General features: G+C 49.9%; 1 protein-coding gene and 1 long non-coding RNA gene across 4 annotated transcripts in view; both read right to left on the bottom strand.

Moving 5' to 3' along the window:
• Window positions 1–11,023, bottom strand: part of ACBD3 (acyl-CoA binding domain containing 3) — a 36,176-nt gene extending 25,153 nt beyond the window's left edge. Inside the window, exon 1 of one of the 3 annotated variants that reach the window (XM_058309371.2) lies at window positions 10,702–11,023. In XM_058309371.2, the coding sequence (XP_058165354.1) occupies window positions 10,702–10,972 (271 nt within the window). In that variant the 5' untranslated portion in view covers window positions 10,973–11,023. The remainder of the gene's footprint in view (window positions 1–10,701) is intronic. The other 2 variants (XM_058309370.2, XM_058309369.2) reach the window with 2 other exon arrangements.
• Window positions 11,024–11,766: 743 nt separating this feature from the next.
• LOC139436225 (uncharacterized) lies at window positions 11,767–12,819 on the bottom strand. The gene is made up of 2 exons (XR_011645307.1): window positions 12,174–12,819; window positions 11,767–12,094 (listed from the first exon to the last, which is right to left on the bottom strand). It is a non-coding gene; the product is annotated as an uncharacterized lncRNA (long non-coding RNA).
• Between the last annotated feature and the right edge of the window lie 12,032 nt (window positions 12,820–24,851).

Here is a 24,851-nt window from a genome sequence, read left to right as displayed (position 1 = left end):
GGTAAGCTGGCCCATGCACAATGCTGCCACACGTAAGGAGTGCTCCTGCATAGGGGTGCCCCACAGGCACGGAGTATACCCCAGATGGAGAGCCACCCACGTGAAAAAAGCGCAGCCTGTCCAGGATTGGCGCTGCACACACGGAGAGCTGACACAGCAAGATGATGGAACAAAAAAGAGATGCAGTTTCCCAGGGCCACCTGATAATGCAAGCAGATGCAGAAGAACACACAGAGAGCAGACAATGGGGGCGGGGGAGAAATAAATAAAATCTTAAAAAAATAAAGAGAGATACAAGAAGATGAAAGAAATGTAATGAGAGACACAGCAAAGCAGGGAACAGAGGTGCCTCAAATGATTAGGTGCCTCCCTCCCACATCAGATATGTGGGAGATTCAGTTTCCAGCACCTCCTAAAGAAACAAGGAAGACAACAGACACAGCAAGTGCAGGCAAGGAGGGAGTGGGGAGAAATAAATGAATAAAATAAATCTTGAAAAAAAAGTCTAGGGGGAAATTATTTCCAATCTAGACTTTTATACCCAATCATATCAATCAAACGTGACAGTAAAGCAAAAACTAATTTTAGAAAGGCAAGGTTACAAAATTTTTACTTCCCATCCACCTTTACTCAAGAAGTTAATAGAAGATATGAACTTCCAGAGTAAAGGAATAAACGACAACAAAAGAAATAAGAAGTCAGGGGAAAGAGCCTCAACACCGTACAGCAGCCACTGTAATGTCCAGGACAACAGCTGGGCAGCAGACCTACATGGGAGAGCTAAGAGTGGAACAAAAATTTAAGAGCAGGGAGTGAATGTAGCTCAAGTGTGTGAGGGCCTGCTTCCCATAAATGAGGTCCTGGGTTCGATCCCGAACTGAAGCCAGCTAGTAAGACAGGAATCAACAGACGGACCTGGAACCTGGAAAGAAGTCCATGTGGACATCAACAGCCCCCAACACAGCTGCTGGAAGACCCTCCCCAAGATTCTGCGACTCAGAAGAAGACTTCTTCCAGAAGCCAGGAGAAGCCCCTGTATTCCCCAAGGACTTTACCAGTGGGCACTCATGGGAGACTGATGGGAGAAATAAGCAATCAGAACAGTGAACAGCTGGAACCCTCCCCTGCCAGGAGCAAAGGGGTGGGATAATTAATAATTTATAAAGCAGACCGCGAGGCCTGAGCTCGTTCTCTCTCGTGCGCTCTCTCGCCTGTGGACCCGTCCTGCCTCTGCGCACTGCTCTCACCGTTTTTCCTCTGCTATGTGGCCCCACAAGTAAACCTGGGGATTTATAACATATAATGGGGAATTGTAGTCTGTAAATCAGCCCTCAATTGTAGTCTGTAAATCAGCCCTCTTTATCACTTTTCAGCCCCTTCTCTCTACGTGGGACCCCTGATCTGTTATTTTCTCCCATTTCTCGTCCCTCCCTACCTGAATAAATTACTCGCCTAACTCACCTGACATGCTCTTGAAATTCATTTCTGCAGCACAGTCAAGAACCTAGTCAAAATCCAGTAACAGTACCTCCTAAAAACAAACACAAAAACCAACTCAGGGTAGCCAGTATACTCAAGTACAGCTTGAGTGCCAGCTTCCCACATACGGGGTCCCGGGTTCAATCCCCGACCCCGGTACATCTAAATAAATAAATAAATAAATAAATTTTAAGGGCATACAGGAGAGATGCCTTAAAAAAAGTTTATTTGAGGTCAAAGAAATCAAATAATAATTACCTCTAACTTCACAAAAGACAAGGATTTGGCACGAGAACCACAATGTAATGTAAACATACAATCTTTTAAGCTATGAACAATATTCACTAAAATAGACAATACAGATTTATGACAAAATGTGACATCATAAAAGTAGGAGCTTGAAGAGGGAAGGAGTTAAGAGACATACATTTAAGTGAGCTGGAAATTTTTTCTTTAATTCAATACCAAAAACACAGTTAAAATAACTGAGCTGGCTGCCACAGTGGGAAGGCAGGCAGAGCAGCCAGAGCTGCTGCCGGCCCCGAGGCCCTGAGGCGAGGAGGGCCGGGAGGAGCTCAGCCCTGGGGGCTCCACAGCTGGACCCCGGGGGCCCCTCTGAACTGTGGCCTCCAGAACCTAAGAGTGACTGTGGACTGTGGTAAGCTGTTTGTGATAGTTTGTTACAGCAACAACAGGAAATTCATACAACATTTCCCCAAGCAACTAAAACAGAAATGTCTTCTAGGTTCTTATTAAATTCCTAAGTATTTAACTCACAGTTCTAATAAGGCTGCATAAATAATTTTTGCTGAAAGATTAAAATGGAGTCCTTTCTACCTGAAATTTCTATGCAAAAGGTTATTAGGCGCACAGTTCAACTGCCTAGAGCAAGTATACATGAGAAACCACACTGAGACAGAGGTAAGTGGGTGTACCCAATTATTTCAATGTCCCTTCTAGCCTTTATTTCCTCACATGAAGGCCATATAGAGTATGGGCTGCAAGGGACAGTAAATACAGGTGACTGGATTACACAACCAAATCTCAAGTCCCCTCTACATTCCCACCAAGCAGTTGCTAATCTACGCTGGAACACTTCCTGGTGACAGGTGCACCATCCCAAAGCAGCCCACTCCATCTCTGCACAGCTGCGAGTCTTAGTTCTGATTTGATCTCTCTCATTTCCATCCACAGGATCTATTTCTAGTCTTCCACTCTAATTTTTATCCACAGGGTCTATTTCTAGTCCTCAGTGTTAACTAAAATACATCTAACAGATGAGATACACAAAAAAATGACAAAACAACAACAAAAAATGACAAAACACCAATCATGTTTGCTCGGTCATACCCTGGGAGATAAAAACACCTAAGTTTAAACTCCAGCTCTATTTATTAAGTACATAACATAGACAAGTAGTTGAACATTTTTAAACCTCAGTTTAAAAAGTGAAGATAATACTTCTCCTTTGGATCCTTGTAAGTGTAGAGCTTGGTATAATATCTCTAGAGCAGACACTGACTAAATAGTAGTTATAATAATGAGGCAATGTATGCTTTAAAAATAAATAAAAAATACATTTTTTAAAAATCCTGTGTTTTTAAGGTAACATTTTGTGTGATCTATGTATCTTTTAAAAATAAATTAAAAATTTAAAAACTAAGGATGAGGGCAGGGATTTGAATCCCACATATGCAAGCTGCTCTCCGCTGAAGGAGCTCCATTTCGTCTTTAACCACCTTAAAGGATGACACTTCAAACCAAAGGAAGTATCCAGGGCTTGTTGAGTCTGTGCAGAGTAGAGTGGAACCATCTCCTTCCCTCAGTAAAGATACCATATTTCCACCATAGCAGCCTAAAATTAAACCTGTTTTCTTTCATGGCCACATCAAAATCTTTTAGGGAAGTGGATGTGGCTCAAGCAATTGGGCTCACGGTCTACCATATGGGAGGTTCAGGGTTTGATACCCAGGGCCTCGTGGTGAAGGCGAGCTGGCCTGTGGGGTAAACTGGCCCATGCAGAGTGCTGGTCTGCGCAGAGAGCTGGCGCAACAAGATGATGCAACAAAGAGACACAGAGGAGTGGCAATAAGAGACACAGCAGACCAGGGAGCTGAGGTGGTACAAGAGAATGATCGTCTCTCTCCTACTCCAGAAGGTCCCAGGATTGGTTCCCGGAGCCTCCTAAAGAGAATACAAGCAGACACAGAAGAACACACAGCAAATGGACATGGAAAGCAGAAAACCGGAGTGGGGATAGGATAAATAAATAAAAATCTCTTTTAGAACTATTACAACCACCTCTCCATCTTGTTGGATTTAAAAGCGATAAACATACTAGTGATAATGAACAGCAAAATAAATCTTAGACTGAGAGAAAAACCTGATTGACAAATTCTTACACCACTTAACAAGAACAGATAATACAATCCAGTATTCCTGAGTCAATGACTACAAAACACCTTGGAAATTGCTTAGCATGTATACTTATTAAAAGTTAAGATTTTCTGCCATGTTAAACCAACACACCCCATAATCAATTCTGGGTAATTCCTCAACAACATAAACAGCCTCAGAAAACGAGTTGCCAGATACTCTGCTTAGGGTCTCTCTCTCGCTGTGTATATATATACACACACACGCATACTTCCTTATACTTCTTTAAACAAAACTAAGGCAGGGCCAGAAAGAAAACACACGCCCAACAGTGCTGCCTCTGGAGCCACCCTTCTGAACGCTGTGCCACGGAGGCTCTCGTCCTAGTTAAGTGGCCGAGGTGAACATCTCCTGGACGCTGTTACACTAGTGTGTTCACCTCATGAAAAGCCACCAAGCTACAAACGTAAGCTCTATGCACTTTCCTCTTACGTGTGATAAAGAAGAGGAGGGAGGAGCCCTCAGGCAACTGTTAAAATCACTTATATTAAAAATATACATAGACATATCCTTGAATTCAGTCTTTAAATGGAAAATTTTAGACCAGTTAAAATTTAATATTAACTAGCAAACCGAAAATAAGATGTTTAAGAAGCACTGTTATTCCTGGTGGCTACCTTTTTTCCCCCCTTCCTTACAACTCTCCCTCTGATGTATATATACATCCTTCTATACTATTACACACTGGTGTTTAAAGGTAAAGACTGTAAGAGAGAGGGGGAAAATAAGCTCAAAATGTCATAGCTGGTAGTAACAAACTTGAAATTTTCTGATGCTAGCCCAGGGGGCATAAGCTAATTACATATAATTTGCCACTGAATGGCAGCTGTATAGCTATTTTTTAATACTAATGAGGCCATTTATAAAAGTTCTTGCAGATACCCATGCTGAAGGAAGACAAGAGGAAATGGAACCATTCCAGGATTTCCACGACTGCCTGTCTGCTGGAACACAACTGAGTATAATCAAGAGCGATGCTAGCAGAAATACATGAACTACTCCCTAAAGAAAGTGAGTCAAAAATTTAAGTCTCTCCAAACCCAACTACAGCTTCCTTTAACCTTTCACACATCACACACCTCCCTCCCTCCCCCACACACAGCCTAGATCCTCTACTGAAAAAGCCCAGACCCAGGAACAAGGAGCAGTGAGCTTATGGCTCGTCAAGTGCCATTTCTCACTAAAAGGAACCATGGCTCTTTGGAGAAATGGCTGATTCCCGGTCTGGGCAGGAAATGTTTAAGATAACTTGGAACATTTTGTCATACCACACAGCAAGGAAGCTATGGAAGACTATTTGAATCATATCAAAGAAACTCAGGATCCAACTTGACAAGGCTCCCACTAGCCAAAGACAGCAGAATTTCAGCATCAACAAAAACACATCGTTTTTTTTTAGCAGGAACCAAACCCGGGACCTCCCACGTGGGAAGCAGGCACTCAACCGCTTAAGCCAATCCACTCCCCCAAATATTAAACATAAGAAAAAAAGGTGCCATCTTGAGGTTGCTAGATAAATAACTCACAATTGTGAAAAACAGTTTAAAAAGGGGGAAGCACTTACTCTTCCCTTTCCCAACTGATCTACACACCCAGGCAACCAAATAACAGAGGAAAAGTATTTCAACAAAGGAAAGGCAGTTACAGTATCAGCATTCTTCAATCCCTAATGAATTAACCGACCCAGATATTGATCAACGCCCCTAGCGTCACTAAAAGAGACAGAACCAGACAATCCTGCCTCGTGGATGAAAGCACACGGCATGAAGCAGCCTTGCCAAAAATCTGGAACCAGGTCAGTCTTTAGATTCAACTACAGGAAACAGCGATCAGAGGGCTGCTAGCCACAGGGATGCAATCGGCAAAATCTACCGGGACAGCTATCCAACTTCTTCAACAAGCCAACGCAAAGGAAGCAGAGAGAGGAGCATCAACTGCTTCCCAATGTGTGCGCCTTATCTGGACACCTATTTAAACAGTGTTTTTCTAAAAAGCACAATTGTGTTTAAGAAACTGGAAACTTAACCACTTGACTGAACATCTGATGGTATTAGAGATTATAAATTTTAAATTTTTCTGTGTGTGATAAAGGTGTTGCAGTCACTTTAGAAAAAAATGAGCCCTCATCTTTTAGAAATACATAGGAAATTTTACAGATGACCTGGAAATGGATGGGGTTGATCTAGTTTGGTAACTGGTACATGGAGATTCATCACACTACTCTTGCTTTTTGTGTATGTTCAAAACTCCCCATAACAAAAAGTTAAAAATAAAATTTTAATTTAAAAAATTTTAAAAAACACAACTTTCCACATCCATTTTTAGTTTACAACAGTAAAAGAGGTGACACAAATGATGATTAGCTAAATGCAGACCTACCAAAAGATGAGATTAATTTATCCCAGGGAAGAGTTCAAACAATGTATTAGCATCGATGGAATTTCACATATCAATATTTTTGATGGGCACTTCAGTTCTTAAAAGGGGATTTTTCCATCACATTCAAAATTTCAAACCTTATAGTACATAAGAATTCAGAATAGAAGATTCTCCAACCCTCACCTCTTCTTCCAGGCATCTGAAGAGACTCTCAAGGCAGTAATCATGCTTAGAAAAACTAATCACCATAAATAATCAATACTTACAAGCAAATACGTTAAAGAAATTCCAAAATGGGGAAAGGTAACAGAGTGCTTGTTCTGAATATTCTCCTCAGTACACCAGCAGAATGCAGGGTTCCTCCTGGGGTGGAAAAACTGCCTCTGGGCTTTGCACAGAATGAAAACAGTCCCTGCCTCTCGCTGATAAAAACACAGTGGCCTGGGACAGGTTCCTCAACTAAAAAACAGGGATGATACCTTCCGTGAAGGACTGGTGGGATGGACTAAACAAAATAGTATGTATACAACTTCCAGCATAACACCTGACATTTAGTCAACATCTGTTCAATAACTGGTGGCAATGAGTAATTTAGAATTTTAAAATAATGCAACCATCTGCTAACTTAACCTAATGAGGCAATAAAGTATTTTCAGAAGAAAAATCTACTCCCCAAGAACCTTAAAAGCAAACTACGAAAACCAACTCAATTCCTCCTTAACCCCAGGAGAGAAGAAAACTTACATACTTAGGTTTAAACTTTGCTAAACTAGAGTTGGGCAACTCTGCTACTTCCTTTAAAAATCTTCAATGACTCCCACCACTGTCTATTGGGAAAAAAAAGGCCAAACTATTTACTACGACATTTAAGTCCTCCAGGATCTGAGCCCAGCTTACTTTTTCAGCTCTTGATTAATCTACTTTCGAGTTACCATTTTCCCAGACACACACACAGCTTTTAGCCTAGCCCCTCTCTGGAATGGCAGCTGCTCACAGTCCTCCCCAATGCACTACAGTTGTCACTGGGTCTCTTCCTCATCTTTTGGACTCTAAGTTCCTGAATGGCAAGAAGTAATGTACTATTCATCCATATTGCTGACCTAATATAAAACTATCCATAGTAAGAATTCAACAGATGTCTACCAACTAGAATTTAGATGGTAAAACATCCTAACACAGTTTCCTCTTATTTTACTTTTATATTCACAAAATTAGGATAGTAGTAGTTGTCATAATGGGTTCCTGATTCCTAATCCAAGCTATTTTCAATGTAAAAAGATCCATGCTTTCAAGATTCCTATTTAATCGACAGTTGAAAACAAAATGTAATGGTATTTCTAATTCCTGTGCAATACTGGTTTAAAGAAATCACAAAACAGTGATCAATTAGTAGTCCTCACAAGACTGATTAAAATCCAAGTATTCCACTAGAAAAAATCACACATTAAAACAAAGGCAGGGAAGTGGATGTGGCTCAAGCAACTGGGCTCCAGTCTACCATACGGGAGGTCCAGGGTTCGATTCCTGGGACCTCTTGGTTAAAGACAGCTGGCCCATGCAGGAATGCTGGCAAGAGCTTAAAGCCAGCACAGCAAGATGATGCAACAAAAAGAGACAGAGGAAAGACAATAAGAGATGCAGCAGATCAGGGAGATGAGGTGGCACAAGGGATTGAGCACCTCTCTTCCACTCTGGAAGGTCCCAGAACCAGTTCCTGGTGCCACCTGAAGAGGAGACAAGCAGACACAGAAGAACACACAGCAAATAGACACAGAGAAGACTGGGGGGGAGGTAAATAAATCTTCAGGAAAAAAAATGTTATATAAAACAAAGGCAACAAAATAACAATAAAAAGGCAATGACAAGGCTTATCCCACTTTCCAGAATTTGCCTGGGTGCTTTTGGATCCTTCACTGTTATTTTTCAATTAGATAGCCTTTACTAACAGCCTCTGCAGTGCTAACCAATATAACGATCCATGCAGAAAGGTACCTTGTAATGACCACTGTATTATTTCCACTGCAATGTGAGGTCAATTTAGGAACTAAATGAACCACATTATCAATGGAGCTTTTTTCTCTAAGGTGACTGATAATTAGGCTCCCAAATTATAAGATTCCCTGGGATTCCTATCATTCTACAAACATGTTAAAATAATCTGTTAGGTTTAAACTACTGAATCTTAATTCTGGGACATCAATCTCATCTGGTCCAGCACCTCCCAACCCCCACGTTTGTTGTTTGGTTTTTTTTAATATTATTTTTTAAAGACTGATTGATTCATTTCTCTCCCCTTCTTCCCCACCCCGGTTGTCTGCTCTCTGTGTGTATTTGCTGCCCGTCTTCTTCTTTGTCTGCTTCTGTTGTTGTCAGCGGCACAGGAATCTGTCTTTCTTTTTGTTGCGTCATCCTGTTGGTGTCAGCTCAGTGGCACGGGAATCTGTGTTTCTTTTTGTTGCGGTCATCTTGTTGATGTCAGCTCTCCGTGTGGGCAGCGCCATTCTTAGGCAGGCTGCACTTTTCTTTTGTGCTGGGTGGCTCTCCTTACCGGGCGCACTCCTTTCATGTGGGGCTCCCCTACACCAGGGACACCCCTGCGTGGCACGGCACTCCTTGCGCTTATCAGCACTGCGTGTGGGCCAGCTCCACATGGGTCAAGGAAGCCCGGGGTTTGAACCACAGACCTCCCATGTGGTAGATGGATGCCCTAACCACTGGGCCAAGTCCGCTTCCCATGTATTTTTTTAATATTAGAGGACACTGAACCAGGAAGAAAGAGTTAATTATCTTGCAGTTTACACAGTAACTTCAATCCAGGGCTTCCTGACTCCCAAAGCTAGGGTAAATTTACTGCACAGTATGTAGCGTTGAAATCTTTCACAACCATTTTCAAATGAGAAGCTTCGGAAGACAAAATTACCCATTCATCTTTTTGTTAGTCAAGTGGAAAATGCAAGGATTAGAAGTTGGTTATTTATCTTAGTTCTTATACTCTCTGCTACAAGTTTTTATTAAATAAAAACTGGAAATACTGGAAAAATACATTCCAAGAGTAAAAATTTAAGGTAGCATGTAGTTATGTGAACTGTACAGAAAAGACCAGATTTTTATGTAAGTGGTAGTACAGCATGAATACAGCAAACTCTAAATTCAACCCAGTGACCTAAAGGTCAAGTGATCTAAAACCCATTAGCCATTACCAATTCCCCAAGCTAGATAGTGCAGGAGTGCTGAACTCATTGTGCAATGATGATAAATATTTCAAGGGTAAACTTTCCAATAAAAAATACAATGAATGTATTATGCATGATTGTTCTGTAAACCCACAACTTCTCTAATTAAAAAAAAATGCAGTGAATGTGGAAAGATTACATGTTCAGGAAAATTTATGAGACATTTTCAGTAGTTTGCACAAAGTTATTTTGAAAGGAAACAACTTTAGCATGTATCACTACACTGAACTACTCAACTTCAGTTTATAAATATGTACTCCAAAAGGTATTCCTCCAGGGAAAGTGTCATAAATAAGCTGTTCTAGAATGTATATAGTACCTAGCAACAACTTTTAAAGTCTTACTTGTAAGAATCTTCTCCCATTCATCTCCCTATACTCTAAGTCTCTAAGAATCAAACTAACAAGCTTCTCATCGGTCTTTCCCCTGAAAAAAAAAATCATGTGACCAACATCACCATCCTTTGACTGAGTGAATCATCCAAGAAACACACACACACCCCACAATCTTGCTATAGGGGGAAAAAAAGCCATCATACAATTAATTTCGCGAGAAGCACAAAAGGTACTTTTTAGGTCTTACTCGGAGAATTCACTTCCAATTTACTTACAAGGTAAAATTTTAGCCATCTAGAAGTTATTAGAACACAGAGGACATCCTTTCTCTTCTGAGTTTGACAAGCCGGAGGGGATATATCGGCTTAATACTTCACTTCCTCCTCTGCCACATCATTACTACCAGCTGATAAAGTCCTATTCGTGTTTATGGTTACCTAGAAAGCGTTTGTATGGGATCTATGGAAATTCCATAATGGGAAAGGCGGGGAAATCGGCGGGGTCGGATATGCCAGGCAATGGAAAACGGGAAAAGGAAAACGACGGTTAATTTTTTTTAAATCCGAGAAAGGTAACTCTAGGAGAGAAAGAGGGTTCAGCGGTGCCATGACTCTTGAAAATCCGAAGAAACACCCGGTAAAATGCCCCGGTAACCGCAGTAGAGCGAGACTCGAGCTGCTACTCCGAGGTCAAGGCCGCCGAGGATGAGACCGAGTCGTCCCAAGCTTCGAGGACCCCCAAGGGCGGAACCCAGCTCCGGTCTCCGCGGTGGGTGTGGGGAGGCTGGTCCAGTCTCCCCGGGAACCACACTCTGGGCCCCCGGGGCCGGGCCGGCTCACCTCTGAAGAAGCGCAGCGCCAGGCCGTGCAGCTCCTCCAAGCCAAAGCCCCAGCGCTGCTCCAGCCGCCGCGCCTCCTCCGCCGCCTCCCCGGGCTCCGGCTGCTCCCCGGGCGCGCCCGGGCCCCGGCCCGACCCCGGCGGCGAGGGCGGCGGCAGCGGCGGCGGCAGCAGCGGGGCGCCCTCCGCGCCGGGCCGCTCCTCCGGGTCTGGGCTCAGCGTGAGGCCGTCCACCGAGACCTCGAGCCGCTCCGCGCTCAGCACCGCCGCCATGGCCGGCTGCTGCGCCTCCTCGGCGGGGACAGGCGGCGGCCACGTAGCGACTTCCTGCTGACCTCTGACCCCGCGCGCCGACGCCGGAACTTCCGCTGAGACAGGCGGAGGCCCGCCCCCCGGCCCCGGCCCCGCCCCCAGGGCCCGGGCGACAGACCCCGCCGGGACGCCGGGACGCCGGGACGCCCGGCGCCCGAGTCCGCGCCCCTCGGCCCTCGGGGCTCCTGCGCGGCTTCCGGGCGCGGGAGCTGGGCGTGGGGCTGGTGCGGGGAGCACGCGCCCAGGCGGGAGCGCCCGGGTGCGGGGCGCGCGGCTGGCGCGGGGCGCGGCCCCTCGGCTGCCCGGGCGGCCCGGCGCTCGGCGGGAAAAGCGCGGCGAAGGCCGCTGTCCTAGGGGAAGCGGGGGCGGCCCCGTTCAGGGGCTTCTCGGGCGGAGCCTGGTTTGGGGAGCACTGAGGCCCGCGCGCTCTGCGGGGCCTCTTTAAGAGGAGAGCACGGAGAGCAGGAAGGTGGCAAAGTGGCCCTAGACTGAGGAGGGAGAAATCACAGACGGCATTTAAAAGGCACCACCGCAGACACACGCACGACCGTGAACGTCTTATTTACACCAGATGCACCTCTCAGTGTCCGAGAAGTTTGGAAACACGCGTTTTTTTAAGCATGGAAAACGCCTTGATGGCGTTATGTAGATTCACCTGTTTCTAAAGTCCTTACGGCTTTTGGCTGCATCCTTTGGATCCCCTTTTCTAGTGGTGATGATTTTGAAATACTTTCTAGAAAGAAAATAGATGAGTCTTTTCTCTAGCATGGTTGATTAAAGTTTATTATCATTTACAAGTTTCATTCAGTATCCCACCTCATACTTATACTGCCTTGTGCTTCTTTCGAGTTCTGTGAATTTGGAAAAATCTGTGTCGACTGTCTCTCACATATGAACTATACGCTTTCAGGACCACGGGGTTTCTACTGGGGACCCCAGGGTTTTCAGGAGAAGACTCGCCTGTACACTGACATGATCTGATCCACTGGGCGAATAAACCACGCGATTTCACACGCGCACGCTCACTGCAGTACAATTCCAGCTTCGTTTCCCATGGACAAATAGAAGCAGGTGCATCTGTAACTGCACAACACTGTTAGATTCCCGGCGAGTGAGAGCCCCGGTAGGATTAGGCCTTGAGGAAATCCGTCCTCCCGCTCACCATGTTCCTTCTGATGGCTGAGACCATTCTCTGCGGAGAAGCTTCTTGCCCCTTGTTTCAAACCCGGCTTGAGGGCCCGCACAGCCCTTCCCCGGAGGCGGCGCTGCCGGGCCCGGGCGGAGCGCCAGGCGCAAGGGCTGCTCTGGACACAGACGCGGCTTCTCCCGCGCGCCCGCGTGCCGCCAGCTGACACCGCAGGCTGTCGCCGTCCCTCCCCAGAGCTGACCACGCGCCTTTCCAGGGGCGCGTGTCCCTGTCAAACCAGGGCCCGGGGACAATGCCCTCTGGAGCCCCATCCTGCTAAGTGGCGGCTCCCGGCCAGGACGCGTGGTCAGCTGGGGTCACCTCACCCATGCCACGCCCCCCTCGCACTTTGCCAAAGGGCTGCACGGACCAGAATTGGGCTGCCTTTTATGATGGGACATTCCTGGAGGAAGAGCTTCCCCAGGCCGGCAATGTCCAGCAGCAGCGGCCAGCGGAGACACCGTCTTACCAAGGTGACTGCCCGCGCAGTGCCAGGTGGCCATTCTGCAGAGGCCTGGCCTCCTCGGCCTCCCCTGCCCACCCCCACCAGCCCCCCTCGGCCTCCCCCGGCCTCCCCGGCCTCCCCTGCCCTCCCCCGGCCTCCTCGGCCTCCCCTGCCCTCCCCCGGCCTCCCCTGGCCTCCTCTGCCCTCCCCCGGCCTCCCCCGGCCTCCCCGGCCTCCCCTGCCCTCCCCCGGCCTCCCCGGCCTCCCCTGCCCTCCCCCGGCCTCCCCGGCCTCCCCTGCCCTCCCCCGGCTCCTCGGCCTCCCCTGCCCTCCCCCGGCCTCCCCGGCCTCCCCTGCCCTCCCCCGGCCTCCCCGGCCTCCCCTGCCCTCCCCCGGCCTCCTCGGCCTCCCCTGCCCACCCCCACCAGCCTCCCCTGCCCTCCCCCGGCCTCCCCGGCCTCCCCTGCCCTCCCTCGCCTCCCCCGGCCCTGGAGGCCAGCGCGGCCTGTCCCCCGCCCCGCGCAGGCGGGCTGCTCCCTGGCCTCCTCCCTCAGCCGCTGCCCGCGCCGCGGGTCGCTGCGGGCTGTCCCGCACGGGCTCCTCTCCCTGGCCGGGCTCTCGGGCCTCTCCCGCCGCCTCTCCTCGCACCTGGCGGTCACCTGCGCGGCCTCAGGCAGCCCCCTCCCGAGCCGGGCGGCAGGCCAGCGCGGGCCAGCGGGCAGCCGGGCCTCGGGGACCCGGCCCAGCACGAGGCCTGAGCCCGGGGTCCGGGCAGACTCGGCGTCTGTTCCGGTTCCCCAGTCCCAGCGCACGCCCGAGGCGCTGCCCCTGCCGCCTCTCATTTCGCAGAAAGCGGCAGCTGCGGACGTCCTGACCCCGCGGCAGAGCAAACGGCGGCGCAGGGCGAGCGCGCAGGTCGGGGTCGGCAGCCAGGCGGGCGGGGCACGCGGGCCGGGCCGGGCTGCGCAGGTCCGGAGCCAGCTCCACGCCCGCTGTGCGATCTTGAGCCCGTCGCACAGCCTCTCTGTGCCTCTGCCTCTCCATCTGCAGAGCGGGGACAGCACTGGGCCTCCTCTGCGCTTGGCTCAGCCGCGGCGCTCGGGAGCGTGCCTGGCGCAGGAGCGTCCGCACAGCGTCGTGGTCACTCCTGCTCGCCTTGGGGCCCTCCCGGGCCTGGGGCGGCGAAGCCCAGCGCGGCGCCCCCTGCCCTGCTGGACGGGGAGCGCTCGGGGAGGCCCGGCGGGAGGGAACGGCCTTCCCAGCCCGGGGCCGCCGGCGCCTCGGGGGCGCTGTCCTGCACGTGGCGCGGCCGCGGGCGCCCCGGGCGCCCAGCAGAGGGCGCTGTCGAGGCCGCGCGCGCGGCGGCCGGGAGGCGGGGGGCGGGGCCAGCGCGCGGGCGCACGCGCGGCACGGTCCCGGCGGCCGAGCTGGCCGCTGTGCGCAGGCGCCGCGCGGGAGGTGCCGGGAGGCTGAGCCCGGCCGGGGGGCCGCTGGCCGTGGGGCGGGGTCCGCGCTGGCGCGTCTCCTCGCGCGGAGGCTCTGAGGAGGGCCCCGGCGGGCGGGCCGCGCGGGGTCCTGCGCTTCCCTGTGCGCTGAGCCTCGGAAGCGTGTGTAGGAAAAGGCGTCGTCCTGCTTCGGCCCCGGGGCAGCGTGAGGCGGCGGCTGCGCCCTGGGCCGGCTCGCAGGAGGCGCCGCGAGCGCGGCGGGGACGAGCAGGCGCGGTGCGGGGCTGGCAGCGTTTCCTGCTGACCGTCGCTCCCCGCAGCGCGCGTTTCCGCGTGAAGGCCCCGCGTCTCCGAGGGGCTGTGAACCGCCGCGTTGGCCCCACCTTCCTGCGCTGCCCGAGCGCTCACCATCCACACACGGTCCCTTCAATGTCCATTCAAAAACAAAATAAAAAATAAATGTCTATTCAGCACAGGACGGCGCAAGAGGCTGGTGCGAACTCGCCCCAAGTGTTGTCCTTGCTGTGCACCTGCTGATACCTGTGAGCCCTGCTGCGTGTATGCCTGGAGTGTATTCCAGCTGCAGGGCCAGTGAGGGGGGCTGCGAGCTAGAGGGGGCCCTGCTCTAACGCACTTTGCCGTGCACGTGCCGTGAGGCTCAACCACGGCAGACCCAGGTCCTCCTCGAATAACAGATAGTCTGTAGTACTCGTTTTATTCTTGAAAAGAAATCATAGGTAAGTCACATGTCTTGCGTCCTAACTGTAACATAAATTCACAGTAAAGTCATGGGTGTCTGAGCGTGACTCCCAGGACCGTAATGAAGGGGTGGGATGCTCATGCCTTCACGTAGACACAGCCTGGAAACAACTTTACCGATAGGAATGGTTTTTGTATTAAAATCTCTGGACTGTCCATGTGACGGCCAGGCCCTGGGCCTCAGCAGACTTGTGGCTCCTACCCTCTGCTTTGTTGGACTTACCCCGGCCAGCTGACAGGGAGGTGAAGAGGGTCCACCACCACACCAGGGAGCCAAGCGTGCCTGCAACTGCAAGCAGGAGAATCGCATCCAGCATCCAGGTGGAAACTAAGCCCCTCTCGATACAGAGGTGGAGTGGACATCACCATCCCAGGGTCCACAGGGTGGAGGAATAGAGTGTGGATTAGAGTGGACTACTGGTGTTCTGCTGGAGATCTATTGTGATTAGCAGTGGAATAAATTGTAGCATTGATGTGGAGAGGGTGGCCACGGTGGCTGCTGAGGGTGGGGGGAGGGAAGAAGAGAGATGGTGTGGGGGCATTTTCAGGATTTGGAGGTGTCCTAGGTGGTGCTGCAGGGACAGATGCTGGACGTTGTGTGTCCTGCCGTGGCCCACTGGGTGGACTGGGGGAGAGTGTGGACTACAATGTGGACCACTGTCCATGTGGTGCAGCGGTGCTCCAGAATGTATTCACTGGTTGCAGTCAATGTGCCGTGATGATGGAAGAGGTTGTTGATGTGGGGGGGGGATATATGGGGTCCGCATATTTTTTTAATGTAACATTTAAAATAAAATACAGAAGAGAAAAAAAAAGGTAATCTTTTTATAAAGCCTATTGTAGGAATTTTCGAGGAGGCAAGTTGATAGTGTCGCTGTTGGTGATTGGATTTTTTAAATTGTCACCAACACTTGAGGGAAAAAGTTAGTTTAAAAAAAGGCAATACTTTCCTTACTTTCCTGGACAATATTAAGCTTAGTATTTATTAAAACCGTGCAAAAATTCCCTGTTCATTTGTACAGTGCAGGTTCTGTGCTCAATGGTCCCGCCGTGCCTTGCTGCCTCCTTGGGAGGACGAGGCCCTGCCTGGGAGCCCAGGGCAGGAGGCTGGGTGCAGGGCAGCTCCCTGCACCAGCCCTGGCACCCCGTCAGCGCTGCGAGGAAGGCCTGGTGCCGGGACCCTGCTGGGCAGCCTGACCTGGCGCCAGGCAGCAGGCGACCATCAGGCACAGGCCGCCTGGGGCCCTGGAGGCCGCCGGGCGTGCGGGGCCCTGGCAGTGGAGGGGGGGGGGCTGTGCCAGGAGGTGGGCAGGGCGCACGCAGCAGCCACGAGCCCACGGGCACTGCAGACCTGCACGGTGCCAGCGACGGCACGGCGGGGACACACAAAGCCACCTTCTCGTCATTTCTCGAAAAGTACCTCTGCTCTGAAAAATAAAGGCTAATTTTTTTCTTTTGTTTCTTTTTTGTATGGCTAATTTATAAAAAGCAAGTGGTGTGTCTGGGCAACTTTATCTTCTCAGTATTTTAAAAATTGTTTTTCTTTTTAATAGATTATGTCTTTATTGATCACAAAATAATACAAATTTGTGGTGAATAAAGAATTCTCACAGCACTGAAGGGTGTAAGGTGAAAAGTAACACTCCCCCTCCCCTAAGCCCCCCTGCCTCCCAGAGGTGCATGTTTCTTGTGTAAACTGCCAAGAAACTTCTCCCTGAAAACAGATTTATGCAAATACAAATGGCAGAAATCTAGTGATCTTTTTCCTTAAAAACATACAAAGGTGCTCATACCGTACATCCTGTTTGGCAATTTGTTTGTTTATTGTACAATATTTTGAAGACCTCTTTGCACAATTGTATATCTAGAGCTACAGATTCTTCCTCATGGTGTCCAGGTTTTCTCTGGGCGAGGGAGGAGGCGCCTTGGAATCTTGGGTGGTGGGTGCGTGGCCGGCTGGCATGGGCACGCCCTCTCGGGCACCCCAGGAAAAGAGCAGAAGGGCGCATTCCAGAAAGTGGCCGTGGTTGGTGCGCTGCTGCCCGATCCTCGCGTCCCGAGGCCGAGGCCACGCTGCCCTCTCAGCCGACATCCGTAGTTAGAGGCTCGATCAGATGCAGCTGGCTATGACGGACACTGTTTCTAAATCCTGAAAACTCCTCACTCATCTAAGAGACAAAGAAATCGTTTCAATTTGGTCTTACTCTGAATGACCCAGAATGTTTTTTGCTTTTGGTGTAGCTGTGTTTCGTTCCAAATTCTATTTCAGAGAATTGTTTTCTGAGATAATCTTAAACTAGACTGTTCAAACCTGATTAAGAATTGAAGTATCACGATACATGGAACACCTCGGACACGCTTCCCAGCAAGCCTCCACAATTGCAGTCCGTTCCATGTTTTCCAGATTACCAGTAGCAAGGAAAAATTAATTCATTTTGACTTGATTTGGCTTTATAGATCACATCAAACTGAAACTGTTTTCTGCACAACCATAAAGGCTTTGTAAACTCAAACTGGCACCTACTGAATTTAAATATTTAAAATCACTTAAGTATAATATAGTGATGGAGAATAACATTGCACTACTGTGGAAATCACTGCCAGAGACAGTCCATTCTCTTTTTAAGTAGTTACCACTCAGGCACAAACCCTCCATGATGCCAGTAGGAACTTAGTTATTAGACAAGATTGGCAATGCACATGCACGTGCTTAAAGTTAAAAATAGCTTTAATCTGTATTATGTCTGTTGATGGGAAGAGGTGCATCGTTTTCCTCACTGAAAACAAGTATGGATTAATTGCCTCAAATTTGTAGAAGTGACTAGAGATTCCTGTTTTCAGAGGGGAGTGTGGTATAGATAGAAAATGACGAAGATGGCAATATGCACTTAACGTTATTATATGTTGTTACTGAAATACTTCGATTTTTAAATTTCACATCATAGGTCATTTCTCTAGAAGGGTTTCCACTCGTGAGCTGCAGTGTGCACAGTTCACCACGTGATGGGCTGGGAGCTGCTTGTGTGCTGCGTTTCTTTGTTTTTCAATACCTGGTTTTGTATACGCCCAGCTCTGTTCTGTCTTGGATGTTCAGAAACTGGATTATTTTCTCATTTGTGTTTTTAATTTTGGCTTGGTGGACTCAGGTGGTTGGCGTCACTGCTGTCACACCCCGGGTGCCTGCCGGCTGTCGGCTCCCGCGGATGTGGGGTGTAAGAACCGTGGGACCAGGCACCTCCGGCTTTTTTTTTTGTGGGAAAGGGTTAAGTTTAATTTTCACATAAAGGGGAAGCCAGAGCCTGCTCTGCAGTTGGAGGAAGGAGGGTAGGGGATCCAGTGCGGCTCTGGCGTGCCAAGAATTTGAAAAGTGGGGCCCAAATGGGGGGGGGTGCAATAGTGAATGCTGGGGGTGGGGCCAGTAGTGAAAGTGGCACCAAATTTGAAAAATGCACCAGGCGTGAAAGCAGCGCTGAGCCCGCCCAGCCCATCGGAGTGTCGGGAACAGGAGAGCAGGGACTCAGAGCAGAACTTGTATGCTAGTTAGACGTCTCAGATAGGCTGTAACTCCTGAAGTACCCAATCAATGGGGAACAGGGGAGGGACCCGCCTGTTAGGTTTAGGGTATAAATGTCAGTGTTTCTTGCTGTTTGGTGCACTGGCCATGTTATCCAGTTCCAGTGCCCATTCTTGCAAGGTCATTAATAAAATTATTTTCTCCTCCACAATCGGGTGAGATATGTTTTCTTATATGTACAGCCTTCTTTCTAAAAATCTTGGGGGCTCGTCCGGGATCCAAAGCTTCAGAGGGGGACCCCCAGGGCAGACGAGGGGAAGGCGCACCCCACTGATTGAGCAGTCTCAGACTCAGGCATGGGGGGCCTGCCTGGACAGCTGGAAGGACCTGAGACCAGATGCTTGGATCTACTGATTGTGGACGAGAAAAGGAGAAGGAAAACCTGCCTCTCGCTGACCAGGTAACGCTGTACACGGGCCAAGGTAAGAAAAGGGGACTAGTAAGTATTGCCTTGGTGGGGGGGAAATTCTGATGAGTCTGGGCTTGAAAGAAGCCCAGGGAAGACTCAGAATGGGGAATGGAGGCAGTGGGTCGACCGGGGAGGGGGTATCTGTAAGACCCCCTGGGACTTTCCTCCAGATAATCCATTAGGGAGGATGTTGGAACATTGGACCGATAGTGATTGGACCAAGGGAAAGGAAATGATCGCCCAGTGTATTCTGACCAAAATACAGGGCAGATGAGGATTGGCTCTGTGCCAACCTTGCTTTCACAATTCTTTTTGTGCTTTTCTGTTTGTTTGGTGTATGTTTTAATACCTCTGGGTGGTAATATTAAATTGACAATGAAAATTCTTAAAAGACCTTTATTCAAATGGCTAAATTTTTTTTAAAGGAACTTAATAATGTATGGAAATCTTGAAATGCCTAAATTGAGAAGAATAGTTTATTATTTTTTTGCAGAGCAGAATGAGGGATATGAGACTTAAGTAGATACAGAAAGGCATAAAATGTTTATGGGAGTGCTGACTAAAATTTGACAAGTTTGTTTAAAAGAATGTGTTTTTTCCTAAGATAAGATAGCTGCTTTTCATAAAATCAGGGTGGAAGCATGTAGGACAAGACTTGGATGCATATGGCAAGTTGTAGAAGGAAGCGTTAAGCAAGGGAATGTGTCTTGTGAAGGTGGAATTTGTCTTGAGATGAAGCAATCACTATGTGGTTATGGATAGTTATAAGAAGTTTGTAGAAGGAATGTTTAAACCAAAATGTTTGAATGGCTAATTATAGTAAGTCATTATTAAACAGAAACTGCATTGATTTTCATAACAAAAAGTGGCTCTATAACAGGAAAAACTGTCAGAGGTCACCTCAGTCTGCATATTAAAGTGGTGGTAAAGGAAGATAATCTTGATTCCATTGGACATCTGTATTGCTAAAGTAAAATACTTGTTACTTAATGTCATTGTGGTGAAGGTGTAGAAATAAAAAGCTCCATGATGCTGGAGGGACGCTATGCACCAGGCAGTGGAATCCTGGAGCCTGCCATCCCAGCTTCTCTCTAGGGTCCGCGGTGCTGCCGCATGCTGGCTGTGTGAAGGACACGCTAGGTGGAGCAGTGATTACCGGAGTGCTGTGAGCACAACTTAAACATAATTGGCATTATGACCTGCTCCCATGTAGAGAAAACTTGTATGGTGTTGCAAGGCAGGAGCTTAGATCTATTAATTGCAACTCAAAAAGAAACTTATGCATTCATTAGTGCATTGATTGGTGTTAAGTACTGTACCTGTATCTCTCCTATTCTAGATACATGCTTGATGATTGTGGTGATATCTTTTCTAGATCATATGCAGAGGGATATTGAACATGTTAAAAGGTCCTGATAAACTTCATTTTCTAAGTAGTTAATGAACATGCTTAATCCAAGCCTCCCTCCTAGCCCTTATTCTAAAACCTGGGGAAGCGGATTTGGCTCAACTGATAGAGCATCTGCCTACCAGATGGGAGGTCCAGGGTTCAAACCCAGGGCCTCCTGACCCGTGTGGGGAGCTGGCCCACACGCATCGCTGATGTGCGCAAGGAGAGCCTCCTTGTGCAAGAAAAGCACAGCCCGCCCAGGAATGGTGCTGCACACACAGAGAGCTGATGCAGCAAGATGATGCAACAAAAAGAGACACGGATTCCCGGTGCTGCTGAAAAGGGTGCAAGCAGACACAGAAGCACACAGTGAGTGGACACAGAGAGCAGACAACAGGGAGGGAGGGTGAGGAAGGGGACAGAAATATAAATGAATGAATGAATGAATAAATAAATCTTTAAAAAATAAAAATAAAGTTCGGATCCACACTGGGGCTCTGGGGGCAGAGGGGCTCCCAGGTGCCACCCGGCCACCAGCTGCCACTGTCTCAGCCACGTCACTGTTTCCGTCTTTGCGCTCTGCCCCCTCCCCTGCCTCCCCCTTCCCTCCCTCCCTTCCCTGTCGCCCTACCCCGCCAGCTCACGACCTCAGCGCACTCACCCCTCGGTCTGCCCCATACCCTTGCCCCGTGGGAACCTTGTGCTGCGCCCGGGGCTGGAGCTGCACCACTGGCTGGCACATGCCGCCGGCAGCGCTGATGGAGGCCGCCGTGGTCATCCTGGCCGGCATGTCGGCAACGCCTCGTGGAGGGGCACCCTGGCACGGACACGCTCTGCGCCTCGGCGGACATGGGCGGCCGCAGGGGGTTGCGCGGTGAGCCGGCCAGAGCCGCGGCCCGGGCCCCCTGAGGCCCCCTGACACCACCGACCTCGAGTCCACAGTCCTGACCCCAGAGTCCCCCACCCCAGACCCCCCGACCCTGAGCGCCTGACCCTGCAGCCCCCCAATTCCACAGGCCCCCGATCCCAGACCCCCGACCCCAGACCCCCCCTGAGGCCAGCGCACCCACCGCCCTCTGTTCACCCCCACAGAGTGACTCGGGGGCCCCTCCTCTGCAGGGGCCGGCTGCAGGCCTGGTATCCTTCTCCTCGCTGTGCGGGGACCCCCACTTCCCCAATGTCTACACCGCATCTCCACCGGGGAGGACTGGCAAAGCCACATGCCATCCTGTGGGCTAAGCATTTTCCCACCAGGAAGGAAACGGTAAACGAGGTGGCTGCGATCCACTTCAACTTAACCCCTTCAAGAGAGTCCACGGTAACCTTTCCTCACGCAGGAACTTGCAACCAGTTTCTGATGAAAACCTGCAAAATAAAGCTCATCAGCTTTGAGAAGTTGCAGCCTTTAGGCACCTGGCCTTTTCTATTTTTGTGGCCCAGTGTTTTTCAGTGAAAGCCTATATCTTCAAAATTCTAATTAAGTTTATTTTTTCCATCTTGTTAGCCACACAGGGATTTCAGCCAGGTTCACCCAGGGTCCCATAGCCATCTTCCTCCAACATGATAGACTAGCAGGAGGGTTTTAGGCCTTGTCAGGTAGGGCCTCCTGGCCCTGACCAGGGGGAAGCAGCTACAGAAGAGTGACCATCGTCAGTCAGCACCCTTCAAGAATGAAGGTGTGAGCTCTCAGGGGGGAGATAAAGGCTTTAGAGGGGCTCAACGGGCACTGCTGCAGGCCCCTGTCCTAGCCCTCCCTTCCCTTGAGAAGCCTTTCCACCTATGTGTTACAGTGATAAAGGGACAGCCTTGGGGGTTCTGGCCCAAATCTGGGAGGTCAAAGGAGACCGGTAGCCTTCCTTTCCAAGATTCTGGATCCTCTCTCCAGGGGATGACCTGGACGCGTTCAAGCTGTGGTGGTAACTAATCTCCTGGTGGGAGAGAGCAGGAAGCTGATTCGGGGGAGCCTTGGTCGTTAGTCCCCCTCATCAGGTCAAAACTATCCTGTCTCAGAAAGCGGGAGGTGGCTGACTGACTCCTGAATTCTGAAGTATGAGGCTGTCCTCATGGAAAAATGACTTGGCATTGACAGCAGACCACAGCCTAAACCCGGCCTCCTTCCTCTGGAGGGGACCTGACCAAGCGGAGGCTCCTGAGCAGGACTGTTTAGACCTGACTGAGTATCAGAGCAAGTCCCATCTGACCTCAGGGACTTCCCCTGCACTCGGGGGAAGAATTACTCACAGACGGGTCCTCCGGGGTCTGAGAAGGAAGGGACACAGTGGCTGTGCAATTGTGGATGGACTAACTTGTGAGGTGAGAGAAGCTGGCCGACAGCCCAGTGACTGTCAGCTCAAACCTGTGAACTGTGTGCATAAAATCAAGCCCTCAAATCATTAGAGGAAAAGGATGGTTCAGTCTACACCAACTCTAAGTATACCATGGGGTAGTCCACACCTTTGGAAAAATTTTGGAAAAGAGGGGATTGATTAACAGCAAAGGAAAAGGGCTAGTCCACAGGGAATTAATAAAACAAGTATTGGCCAATCTACTTTACCCAGGAAATATCAGTGGTGCATGTAAACGGATGTCAGAAGGGTCATACGTTTGAGGCAAAGGGCAACAGGTGAGCAGATGCAGGGGCTGGGGAAGCCTCCCTTGGCTCCCCTTTGAAGCTGACGATCCTGGCACCCTCCATTCCTGAAGAGTTCAGGGCCCCACATTCTCTGAAAAGGAGGTGAAGGAGCTGGAGCAGCTAGGAGCAACCCTGGATGATCAAGGGAGGCGGCTCCTCCCAGATGGCAGGAGAATGTTGAATAAACAAGTGATGAGAGAGGCATCAGCAGCCTTACACCAAGGGAGTCGTGGGGGGTACAGGCCAGGTGTGATGTGGTTCTCAAGTATTTTGGATGCATGGGCCTTTATACTGTAGCTAAACAATAAGTGAACGATGTATAATTTGCCAAAAGGTTAATAAGAGAGTCTTAAGGAAGCGAGAGCAAGGGGGACGGGAGCTGGACCTCAGGCCATTCCAGAGCGTTCAGGTTGACTACACTGAAATGCCCCCGATGGGTTGGCGAAAGTATGTTCTGGTTATTGCGGATCACACAGGATGGGTGGAGCGTGTCCTCTGGCCTCCGCTACAGCGTCAGGAACTTCTAAATTTATCCCCGAACAAATTTTCCTTGTTATGGGTGAGTGGAAAATACAGACCCACACGATGGTGCCACTTTACCTCCCGTGCTCTCCAGAACATGACGCGCAGCCTGGGTGTCACGTGGAGCTTCCACACACCTGGGCACCCGCCGTCTTCAGGAAGGGTGTAGAGAATGAATCAGACTTTATTTATTCATTTTAAGATTTAATTTCCCCCCCTCCCCTTGTTGTCTGTTCTCTGTGTCTATTTGCTGCGTCTTGTTTCTTTGTCCGCTTCTGTTGTCGTCAGCGGCATGGGAAGTGTGGGCGGAGCCATTCCTGGGCAGGCTGCGCTCTCTTTCGCGCTGGGCAGCTCTCCTTATGGGGCGCACTCCTTGCGCGTGGGGCTCCTCTATGCGGGGGACACCCCTGCGTGGCAGGGCACTCCTTGCGCGCATCAGCACTGCGCATGGGCCAGCTCCACACGGGTCAAGGAGGCCCGGGGTTTGAACCATGGACCTCCCATGTGGTAGACGGACGCCCTAACCACTGGGCCAAGTCCGTTTCCCGAATCAGACTTTAAAGAAGCATCTTTCTAAGCTGGTCTTAGAAACGAAGTCACCCTGGATTAAGGCTGACCCGTAGCCCTACTGAGGATTAGAACTGCCCTAGGAAAGAGCTGGGACTCTCCCCTTATGGAATGCTTTTGGCTCGCCTCTTCCCAGGAGGACTGGAGACCTCCTTCTTAGAGTCGAAGGATCTCTTCCCTAAGAATTACATACTGGCTTTGTCCTCCACTTTGTCACCCCTCAGGCATCGTGACTTGCTGGCCCAGACCCTGCCTCTTGGATTCACTGTCCATCAACACCAACCTGGCAGTTGGGTCCTAATCAAGTCGTGGAAAGAGCCCAAGCTTCAGCCACCTTGGAAGGATCTGATCAAGTCTTGTTGACAACTGAGGCTGCAGTCCAGACAGCAGGAAGAGGCTGGACCCAATATACCAGAGAAAAGGGGTCAGTACCCAACCCAGACGATGAGTACCCCACACCACCAAGTCCTGGGAAGTAACTCCAACTCCAGATCCCTCCAGGAGCACTCTGAGGAGGCAGTAGTTGGGAGGGCGTCAGAAAGGGGAGGGGCTGGACGGACTCCGTATCAGTGACTTTGTGGGAAGACGCCCCTCCACCTAGAGGGAAGGCGCCCCTCCACCTAGAGGGAAGGCTATTACCTGTATCCACCTTGTCTAGTGCCTTAAGAGACTGGCAGGTGAAGGATTTAATGTTGCTGAAAATGAGAATAATCATACTATGATGTTTCAGAGTCAGGTCATGACAAGCCCCGTTAGATTGATAGTAAGTGTAGCTGAAGGCCTCGAGTCGCAGACTGTGCGGTTTGATGCCTGCCAGGTGATAAGGTGTGGAGATTTAGGACAGCAGTGGCAGCTGAGTGGGCGAAATAAATGTCTATGCCCGGAGTCACCAAGAGGTTATCTCAACGCCA

This window comes from Dasypus novemcinctus, chromosome 13 (genome assembly GCF_030445035.2).
Source record: "Dasypus novemcinctus isolate mDasNov1 chromosome 13, mDasNov1.1.hap2, whole genome shotgun sequence".
Lineage (NCBI taxonomy): Eukaryota > Metazoa > Chordata > Mammalia > Cingulata > Dasypodidae > Dasypus > Dasypus novemcinctus.
This window is presented reverse-complemented; position numbering and strand designations above follow the sequence as displayed.